Here is an 11,811-nt window from a genome sequence, read left to right as displayed (position 1 = left end):
TTTTATACTTGAATTTTTTTTGGCAATGTTGAGAGGTTTTATTTTGGCTCTTTGCATTATTTAGCCTTTTCAGAGCCTTCATATGTTATCAGTCTGTTAAAGATAGTATTACCTATAGCAGTACAATTTGCAGAATGCCTGTTTTGCTTAGTTTTTTTCTTGGAAAAAGCTATTTAAAAGCTTTTGTCTAAATTAAGGTGAATTCATGGTTCCTTTTTCCACATAATGTAACCGTAGTGCTTATGATTAAAGAAATAATAATTATGTGATCGGTACCGGTGATCGGCCCTCATGGGTGATCGGAATCGGCAGGAAAAAACCTGATCGGCACATCTCTACTTTCCTCTATTTGCAAAATAAAAACAAAATAGAATTTGTAGTTTAGTAAGATCTCCTCTTGTGAGCTAGATGTATTGACACGACTATTGTTGGGAAATTGAAGAGGAGGAAAGTCTGAAAACATTTCTACGCAACAGCAAAATATAATAAATTAGAATTCAATATTGCGTATGCTTTAAGATGGTTGTGTTTTTGGCCCAATCGGTGAAGTTGTTAGTTTCAGGATGCAGGTCTGACTAATCTGGGATTATTATAAATTATGATGGCAGGATAGTGATCTACTACAAGTCAAAAACGGCTAAATAAAACGTTCTAACAAATCTCACTTCGCATACACCAAATTATTTTCTTAAATACTCCCTTTCACACATCCTTACAGACCTGGTTTCAGAAAACATGAGTTGTTATTGAGAACAATGAACCACTCTAGTCCAAGGTAGATTTTGCAGGTTTTAACGTCGCCCAAAGAGGAACTCTAAAGCACAGACTGCTTCAGTTTTCCCATCCTCTTAAATTTAGACAGCTACTCCCCAGACAAAGCAATGTCCAGTGGTCCTAAAATAGAGAGACTCTGCTGAAGCAGAAGTTGTCGGGACGAAGCCTTCATCGAGTGAGTGATCCTTTTGATACAACACCATAAAACGTCTGGCCAATCCAGCTGTGCAGTAATCGCACTAATTAGCCAGTGCGGTCAAACACTGCCTCGGTCTGCAGCATATTCACTGGGTGTTGAGCCGTCAACATGCTATAATTCTCTCCCAGCATCACATATAGTCTCACGGTCTGATACCTCACGGACTGACCTGTCCACCGGTTATCTGAGAGAAACAATTAAGACCAATAAATTTCACGTCAAAGAGCAGGATCTTAAATTGCAGAACAAAGAATGAATTTCAGCTCGGTCTAAGAGCTCTGCAGAAGTTTGAGTCGTTCAATCTGACAGCCATTTCTTTTTTCTCCGAAGTTCCTTTGTACCGACTCCGGTACATGGCATCAGCCTGGCTTTGGGTGACTTTGTTTCCTTTCATCCTGGACATTTCAAACAAACTTTCTGGATCTATGGTTAAAACTTTTCATTTCTGCTGCTGCGAATGAAGGCTTTGTGTTCTCTTTAAGTCTTTAATCTGCTTCTCTCTTTGAATGTTAAAATTCCTAAATACCCCAATTCTTTTGTTTCCTTTGCTTCCTCTTTTCCGGTGAGCACATGTAACTATTAGCAAAACTGCCTGAACTTTTTAACATGATTACCTGAAGCACTGGTGTATGTAATTTATGTACTAAATTATCTGTCATTTTAAATTTAATTAAGTTTTTATAAATGTGTTGACTTTCTGTGCACCAAAGAATATTTAAAAAAATAAATTACATAAACACCTCATGGTTTTGTTAGGACAAATTGACATAAAAACTAACAATACAAGCAGGATGCTGCTGATTCCTCGTGTTTAAAACATGCAGGTTATGCTTTGCGTTGTACTTCAATGGTTTAAAACATCTTCGCTGCACTCCACAAATTCTTTACAAAAATTAAAACCAAAAGGTTTACCAGTACTTTTTTTGTAGGGAGATCAAAAACAGGATTCAGAATTTTATGAGGAACCAGCTATGATAACGATGATGTGTACATAACTGGTAATTTTACAATAACCAAATGTCTAACACACCTCTTTGGATGACATAACATCGTTTTCAGGAACGGAAGCACAATCTCAACCTATATTCTCGAATACAGCATCATACTCCACGTTATTGTCATTGCTATGCTGTTGGGAAATGCCCACATTTTCCTGGGTAATCTAAATTAAATGTTACAAAGTTTACAACATGAAGCAATATTATTTTACAAAACAATCACAAAATCCATGAAATGGTTGTATTACACTGTATGAATGACCTGATGCAACTAAACACAGCAAAGCACAACCTCCATTCAACTCTGCGTTTCTTTCCCTCTCTGTTTGGTGGCTTTTCGCCAGCGGAACCACTGAAACGCATAAAAAGCTTTTTTGTCCCTTTTTTTAACCCCTTCATTCTTGTGTGTACACACACCTCCCATCATGTTTGTCTGTATCTCACAAAAGAGGGGGCTAAAAAAAAAAAGAAAAAACCACAATGGTTGTACAGTCTTACAGGGCCCTGCCCACCACAACTCATGATTGGTATGAGCGTGCTCACTATTCTGCTCCATCATATCTACCACTAGTCAAATAGTCAGAGCTGAGTCTTTGGTGAAAGCATAGAAATAATATATCAAAAAATACTGAGTTACTTTGCAGTGAGAAAGTAGATAAAGTACAGTAATTACAGTGACATCAGTCTGTTTTCACCCAACACTTATTGTCAAGGGAACAAAACATGAAAATTGCAAACAGTAATTTTAATGCGTGATAACAAGAAGTTATTAAATGCATATTTAAACATAATTATAACAGGGAGAACTATTCTCATGCTTCTAATTTCCTACTAAATTAACTTTATGTATTCAATATTGATATATAGCAATAAGGTCACAAATTAAAGCAAGAAAACAAATATCAGAGATGCTTGAGGATCCGTACTCACAGAAAGTCAAATGAGCAGGGTCTGTACACTTGCACTCCGGCAGCCTCCATATTTGTTTGTTTTTCCCCTGAAGGTGCACCACCCGCCCTTGGAGAGCAGTGAAAGTCATGCTGGTGGGGCCGCACTGAAAGTGTGTCACAGGGGGAGGCTCCAGGACCCGGCCTGGAATCGCCAATCGCCTCACAGAGTCAGAGGCAGAGGACCGGCCCCGTCCAGAGCCACAGCAGAGCGGAGTGAAGGAAGGGGCCGGAGCCTGCAGGAAACATGCTGTCCAACAGCACGCTGTACAAAGCCGCACAGATACTGTTTCACTTGGAGACATGTGTCAACAAGTGTTGAGCCGGGAGTCCTACATTAAAGTCGTACACCTACATCTTTGACTTGTGTTACGGCACAAGTGTCATAACATTTCTGTTTATAGTCATTTCAAACACATGTATGACTATGCACTTTGTAAACTTTGTTCAGAAAGCTTGTGAAATGGTCAACATCAGCTTGGTTACACATCTCAGCATTAGAGTACAGTTTTGCTACACCACAACTATTTCATGGTAGTCATCGTACGTAAAAATCAATACATCTTTCTGGTACAGATAAAATAACTATTTCTTCCGAGTAGCGCTGCAGGAATACATAACAGTATTTTTGTGTTAAAAAATTTATAAAAGCATGGGATTCAGGGGTAAATCAAGTAAAGCTTGGTGGCCAGCCAGGCTTATAATGCATAAGGGAGAAACCTCACTGTTGTAAAATGTGACGTGATGAATATATCTGCTGAAATTGATGTTTTTCTCTTTATGGCCCATCACAATATCCTCATCCCTCTTCATGAACTTAAGCATCTCTGTCACTCAGGCTCACTTTACATGGGTCTGAGTGAAAGTCCATCCAACTGGACTTAATGTATTATTTTCCTGTACAGGCTGAACGCAATTGTCTATCAAACACTGTATTCAAACCATCTTCTGTGATTGCCAAAATTTTGAGTAGCTCTTTTTCTAGATAATTTATGCAAAATATTATTTCTGACTGCAGGTATCAAGGTAATACTTATGATGAAAATTAATTTTGCACTCTCCACATTAACTGACAAGGTTTAAAAGAATCACTACTCCACAGTATGCTTACTATAATCAGCCCAAATGTCTCCAGAATGAAGCATTTCATTTTTCTCCTAAATGGGGTAGGGCTTTTTTTCAGGGTGCATTTCATTCATTTTTATTTCCTGGCTATGAAACGGTAATATTATGTGCAGTATCAACCATCATAAAAATACTTCGCTATAAAAAGAATGCATGTTGAGAACAGCGTGAAAGAACAAACTGGTGAGATCTCAAATTAGAAASCTGTCAAGAAATCACACTCCTTAGATAAAGTCCTGCAAACTATGCGTGTGACAACTAGGCATGTCGCGATAAACGATAAATCAATTAATCGCACAATAAATTAAACCTATCGACCTCATTTTAATTATCGGCTTTATCGTCTCTTCCTGCCTTTTTTCTTTCTGTTGATGACACTGATTGAAAAACGGCTCAGCTCCGGTGCTCTCCACTGACCCTCCCTTATAAGAAGTCTAGTCCAAAACAGCTTTGGACTAGACAAGACAGAAGGTTGAAAGTGAAAATATTCTAAAACTACATGACAATGACAAAGAAAATGAATGTTACTCTTAAAGTAATAATTTGAGTACTGAAATGAGTTTCAGCATGTTAGTCAAAGTAAGCAACTATCCAGTGGATTTTTGCTCAGCTGCAGTTTTCAAGAGGAAATAACAGCTTGTACGCATTCAAATTATTATGCTAGAAAGAAATCGCAAATATTCACGGAGTTAGTTTCTCAATAAACGCATTTCTTGTTTAACCTTCCTGTTTTTTAAAATTACTGCTGACAGTGCAGGGAACAAACGTGTCATTGAAAGAGAATCCGTGAGACACGCAAATGGTAGAAATCATCTTTAGTTATAGCTCTGATAGCATTACCATGCTGCAGCATTTTATTTTATTTTTTTTTTTAGGTGCAGAGATGCACTCTGTGCTCTAAATTTGTTCAGCTTTCCAAGGAAGTAGCCTTTTGTCAGTGTTGTAGTTTCCTGTGGTCTCCATCAGAGGCAGACAGAGTTCAGCATTATTGAAACTCTGAATGTAAACAAGGACATGCAGTTCAGACAGTTTTTTATTCCAGCTGCACCACCTGTCTGTGTCATTTAGCTTCTTGGGTCAGATCAGAAGTGAAACTTGTCTGCCCTCTTACCATCACCCTCCTCAAGAGAACAAGCTGCTCCCAACATCATCTTTCAGCCTGTGACTCTACCCTCTGTTGCAATAGGATACCAACACAGATACTCATAAAATTCAAGCATCTTGCAACATATTCTCTGACAACAAAGTCTCGCCACTGATTGGAATTTAGATTTTGGTTAGTAGTGATCTACTTTAAAACTTATGTTCGATGAAACCATAAACAAACTTCGTGGCTGTTGTTTTACTGTATGAAAAATCAWTTCCCTGCTTACAATTTGTTTGTTAAAACTTTTGTCACACTTTAACGTATTATAGTAAGAAAACCTTACCTATGTGTAAAATTTCCCCTCCTTTGAAAATCAAGAATTAACTAAGAGTTATTATCCACAAAGACTTTGTGGCCGAGTTCAAATATTTTATTTGCTTCARATAATGGATTAAATATTCATCCATGACATGTTTAAAGCTTGGGATATTGTTTTAAGCCTAGTCYAGATTTTTATTTATCATAGAACAGTTAGATTTATATCGAGAATCAAATACGCAAGTGGGCTCTATTTACAAATGAGGTAGTTTTTGAAGGTAGTTGGTTGGTGTATTTTTTTTCTGTCCTTTATTTAACCAGGCAAAACCCCATTGAGTTCTAGATYTTTTGCAAGAGAGACTTGGGCAGAAATCTGTATTTGGTGGTACTACAGTATATAGGGTTGACAATGAATGCACACTGCACTCTTCATGTTTAATTTGTAAAAAACATTTGCAAACCACAAATAGCTCCCCTTGTATTTTACAATTGTGCACAAAGTTTCGTTGGTCTATTGCAGAAATACCCAATAAACTACAGAAGGTTTTGCTTTTACAAGGAACCAAAAACGCCAACTACCAAAAGTCAGCGGCCCAGGCTTGCAGTATGCTTGGCAAACGGCCTTCTGAGCAAGTCTTTCAAGCCCATAGATGGTCTGAATGCATAGTATTACTGTGTTAAATTATATAACATAAATAWGAGGTGAAGCTTTTAAACTTTCATTTTCAGTAAGATTTGGTGTGCAAAAGAATCCACTGTAGATGTAACACTTCTCAAGTGCTAAACATGCAGAGTTTATTTACACTGCATAGAAGACTAGCATAATGCCTTCATCACATCTATATATAGGCACAMAAAGTCTCACACATGGCAGCATGCACGCTCTGTCAAACTGATGTGAAGATGGAAAGAAAACAAAGAAATCTGTGAAATTTGAGACGACATTTTGTCGCTCTCAAGATTTCCAATTTAAGAAACGGCTGAGCCAGCTGTTAGAAGACATTGATGAGTCTAATAATATCCAGAGTGYGCAATAACACCTCACAGTCATCATGACTATTATTGTGCTGGGTCATATTCATGTGATGGGAAGAGGAAGTGGGACACCTTCATTCGAAACAATGCTTCAGGCAGCTTCACGTATTTCTGAAACAATGCCGTMMAGATAATTYGACTGGGATTTGCCGATGCTACAACCCTGCCTGCAGTAACACAGCTCAGACTCAGCCATGTGTGTGGAACAGTGTAATGACATTTCACTAATGAAGAAATTGAAGGCATTAGTTTGAAAAAATGCTGAACTGGGTTAAAGGTTGGGACTGTCCGAGATGATGTTTTCCACTCGTATAGCTAAAAACAAGGAGCTGAAGTGCAAATCTGCAGCAAGGGAAATAAAAACAAGAATCTATTCAGTCAGATTGTGATTTGCTGCAAATAAACGAGGCCAAGTTTACAACTTGGGTTCACATAAGACACGAGATAAATGAATGCATTCGTCACAGTAAGTCTCATAAGTGTTTCATTGTGTATTAAAATCACAGAGAGAAGAGCCACATTTTCACACCATGCCTTCGAAATATGTCCCTTCTTATCTAACTTTAGCAAACATTTCATAACCGAGGTCAGAATGTTTCACTGCTTGTTCAGCATGAGGATTCAACAAATCWCTGTCAGTCAAATCAACATGTCAGTCTTTATTTTTTTTTTTATTTCCCCTATTCTTTGACAGTGTTGCTTAAGAAAAAAAAAAAGGAACAGTAAGTTAATTCATACTGTGGCGATCTTCTGACTTTTGCTTCATTCGTCACAGAGGCTTATTGGGGTTGTATCGATTTGCTTCCATTTAGACGCCATTTTCAAAAGTATTAAACATTCTGAGAATTATGGAACCTCTGGGGATAAATAACCATGGAATMCATTACATCATTACCATTTAAATGTTACACACAAACAGACGGATATAARGAATCGTTTTCACAGTGAAAAAGGGAGAAAAAGGGGGAAAGGTGAAATCCTACCACACATCAGACCTGAGTCAGCAGAGGCCGCTTACATTAATACACTGGACTGGGAAAAACTGGGAACTCGGTTCTGTAGAATGGCGTGTTTTTAAGATAGGAAGCACTTTTGTAAAATTCTAATTAAGTTTAGACAATAATGAGCTCAAAAAAGTTATTTTATTGGTATGATCATTTAAATGATGTCAAAAATAAAATTGCAATTCAACACAGTCTTTTTGGCAACACTCCACACTGGGGAATGGTCAGATTCTCACAGTATGATAACCAGGGTTTTTCCCCAGTGTGTTATGATGAGCCTTGTTGGGTAGTCAGGCTYATCTGGCCCCCACAGTCCCATAGCAACAGTGCAACAGTGTGTCTGCACTTGCACCTAAATGAGCCACACAATCATCCAATTACAAACAGGTCTTTATCATCCAATTAGAGGATTTTCTGCAAATACTGCACTGGCTTTAATAAATGATGACCAATCACAACCAGCAAATCGAAACACTGGATCAAGCAGTAGAGATTTCTAAACAAAGAAAAATTGTTGCAATCAATACTTGAATTTTGTGCCCCATGAATATTTAGTTAACCATAAAAATATGCCTACTCATCTTAATAATTATTTAAACTTATTTTTCTTTTAAATGTGACTAGTTTTATACATCTTGTTTTACTATCCACTGGCTCATTACTTAATCAGAATTCAACTGAAAAGCAAAATTTATACTTTGATTGTATTTTTTGTGTTTGCCTTCTGTAAGACTATATAGTTGGTGTTTAGATGTTGTCAGTAATGTCTTCCAATAACGCATAATTACCTAGTCATATTTTAACATTTTTTGTCAAATTTTAAAAACTTTTAACACAAAAACATGGTGGGCCATTGGTAAAGTGCCCTAGGCTTTGATTAGCCTGGTTGTTTATGTACCTTTTTCCTTCCACCTAACCTTCCATTGGATGCATACAGCTCACTGTAAACACAAAGCCTCTTCAGGACACCACCAACATATTGGTGGTGTCAGTGATTACACAGTCATATTCAATAAGGATATTGAAAAGGTACTTTTTTATTCATTATAAAGTGAAACATTTTAGTTCAGTTACAGACTGTTCTCAAAACTTTATTCCTGATCATTTTACTCTTACAGCTAAAGAAAACAACATTTATGATTAGAATATTACATCAGACAAAAAAAACTGATTGTAAGAAATGTGAGCTTCATTAAAAGTACAACATTTGCGAAACGTTGTCGTTTTCAAAAAGCAAATGTAACCTGATAAACAAGTCTCATCGAAATGCATATTATAGTTTATTCAACGTGACTACCGTATGCATGTCTCAACTGTTGAATTTGTTTTTGTTRGAAACAACTAAAAAGCGTCAGATCCTTCTACACCCTCATAAAACTCTCACTCATTTTCTGTGGCTTTTTTTTAAGTTTTAAAAGTAGAAACAATATTATGTTAAGTTCTGCTGGTTTTAAAACCAGAACTTTTTTCAATCTTCTTATACCTTGCACTAGTAAGCAGCCGATGCTGTCAGCATGCAGCCTAGAGCGCCAGAGAAACTGGTCTAAAAATAAAACTTGGCTTTACTCAAATAGGTTACATCACTCCACCTATTACATCTGGGATTCCCAAAACTGTGGGCTGAGTAATTACATTTAAAAGGATGCATAAAGCATTTATTTGTTATAATTGTTACAAGCTAAGAAAATTGTTGGTATGAGTGGATAAAAGTAATACAATATCTGCTGTCTGTCCTTTTTTAAATGGCAAATTTATTACCTTTATAAGATTTGAAAAGCAATTTCTGGGGTCATAAGTGTCGGCGACTGCCAGACAGATCAAAAGCAGAAATTTCTGCAAATTGCATTAAGTTGTACAAATCAGCTACTAAACAGCAGAGAACAATGATTTCTTTTTACTATATTCTAAAACATAAACATTTTGAAATACTTTTTCTGATGGAACCAATTATACCATCATCTTTAGAGTTATTAATTAGAGTTTAAACAATATAACTAAATTTGAGTGTTGGGTATTTTTTTCTAGTGTAAAATTTTATACAGACTATCTGGTGATTTTCTCAGTTTTTATGTTTCAAGATGAGACAAATTATCAACGCCAAATATTGATTTCAACCCTCGAGACATAATCTGAATGTGTCACAACTAGATTTTGTTGGAACAAGTTCTGAGCACAATTTCATTTGGTGGTTCAACATAAGCCCATCGCCGTTATTAGAGGCTCAGCAGGCATTTTTTCTTCAAAAGCAAATCTACAGGGAAAAAAGGCTTTTACTTTCTGACGTACAATGTATAACATTTAAAACACACTCGGATATAAGAAAGAATGATTTCTACTAAAAACTGAAAGTCAGGTATATTGGTTTATTTTAAGCAGAGGGAAGTGTTTTAATGATTTTTGTTTCCAGTTAGACATTGTGATTATGGTGTACAGCTATAATCACTTCTTACAGTCATTTGGAAGACAGCAGACTTGACAGCAAACATTCATTGACAACCTCCACCAATAGGGAAAGCCACAAAAGATCCTTGTTGGTTGTTTCACACTGTGTGCAAGGAAAATAATGAAAAATTAAGTGGAAGGAAAACGTGTCGTAGAAAAAGGTGATCACGCAACAGAGATAGCTGCAGTCCTGTGACATAGTGGGTAAAACTCATTCAAGAGCTTGAAGGAAATTTGCAAGACGTGACTTGAAATGGAGTCAGTTGCTTAAGACACAAAAGTATCCAGGACATGCCACATTTATACAGCAATGCAGAAGATACTCCAAATAAGCACTGAGTGCAAATGTTGCACAGTACACAACATGCAGTTCAGCAATACATTTTTTAATACTGACATTTTCTAAAAAAAATTTTAAAAAAACACAAAAAACCCCGAAATTTGTAGTTTTCATTAGATGCAAGTCATATAATTAGGAGAAACAGCTGCTTGAAATACATCACACTTTTTGTATATAATTCTTGACGTGCATTAACCTTTTATGACATTTGGAATTTATATGACAAGTTCTGGTTATATTGCCCTCATTTAACATCATGAAGATATAACATGGCAATATAAAGGTGCGAAGAAGCAACACTCATCATGCAACTCTTAGTGGCTTTTCAAATGACTCAATAATAAAACACCACTCCCCATTTTGTTTGAAGAGTATCAACCATCCATATGAGCAAGGCTGAGCAGCACCTCACAAAAAAAAAAAGAAAAAAGAAAAAAAAAACCCGGGACGTGTCTGCACTTCTGTGAACTAATATTTGAAGTTGATATTGACAAGACAACACCCAAGTGTTGCATAACTGACTTCATGCCAGCAGGATAACCAAACGGACCGAGTCCAGCTGCAGAGGTCGGCGCTGGGAATAGCTCTGGATACATCCCTGCAGAAGCCTCMCCAACATCATACCCAGCCTTCGGGACAGCGCTCAGAAAAGTCAGCAGCCTAATTATCACTTCAACTCCAAAAGCCGCTGCAGTCTTCTAAATAACTGTCCACACTCGCACAGAAGCGCGCAGAACTGACCTGTTTTTCAGGGGCTGACTCTTCAACTCGTAGTATGTTTTAGGCTCGTCCTGGAGGTCCTCTCCAGCCTCGAAGTCTGGAACTATTCCCGATTCGGACTGCATAGCCGCGGCTGTCAACCTCTGAGAAGCGCTAAAACCTTAATAAATAAATACAAGAAAAAAAAGACGGACGATGTTTGTACCACCGTAGTTCGTGGAGTAAAGCAGCCGTCAACACGCCGCCTCTATCCAGGACCAGGAGCTCTGTAGTCCGCCACAGCAGCGAGCGCACGGCGTTTGACTGACTTCAAGCCGACTAAGAACTACGAGTACCAGAATGCACCTGTTTTGAAATGTCAGCATGGTTTTGATTGGCTGCAGCAACGGAGGCGCAAGCCCAGGCTGATTGGTACCATTTATATTCAAGTTAAATTGCCTTCCAGTAAAATGAAGAAACAGAGGTGAAGAAATGCACATTGAAACGAGAAATAGATTAGAATAGTAATACTAAAATAATAGCACTGACATACATTACATAAAAAGAAAAGTCTGCTTTAGTAATAAGTAATTATGGTAAGAATGGCAAGTCTTTTTGATATTTAATCAAAAACTAAACTAACTCTAATTAATGTCTCAGTATGGCTAAATTAGGAATTTCTTCAAGTAGGAATTTAATCTCAACAAGCCACAACATAGACAGAATATAAGAATGCATTTTTTTAAATAGCTGAAATGAGAGTGGCATATAAAAATGTCAGCATTTACTGGGAAGAACTGATTCATGGATATTTAGTATGAAGATATAAAGAGTGATCTGGGT

At 37.1% G+C, this 11,811-nt stretch overlaps 1 protein-coding gene across 2 annotated transcripts in view; it reads right to left on the bottom strand.

Moving 5' to 3' along the window:
• The window catches only part of mitfb (melanocyte inducing transcription factor b), a 34,178-nt gene extending 22,436 nt beyond the window's left edge, over positions 1-11,742 (bottom strand). The window contains exon 1 of one of the 2 annotated variants that reach the window (XM_017305988.1): positions 11,011-11,742. In XM_017305988.1, the coding sequence (XP_017161477.1) occupies positions 11,011-11,114 (104 nt within the window). In that variant the 5' untranslated portion in view covers positions 11,115-11,742. The remainder of the gene's footprint in view (positions 1-11,010) is intronic. The other variant, XM_017305989.1, reaches the window with a different exon arrangement.
• Positions 11,743-11,811: the final 69 nt, after the last annotated feature.

The sequence above is a fragment of the Poecilia reticulata genome, linkage group LG7 (genome assembly GCF_000633615.1).
Source record: "Poecilia reticulata strain Guanapo linkage group LG7, Guppy_female_1.0+MT, whole genome shotgun sequence".
NCBI lineage: Eukaryota > Metazoa > Chordata > Actinopteri > Cyprinodontiformes > Poeciliidae > Poecilia > Poecilia reticulata.
Note: the sequence above shows the minus strand (reverse complement) of the source record. Positions and strands in the feature narration are given on the sequence as shown.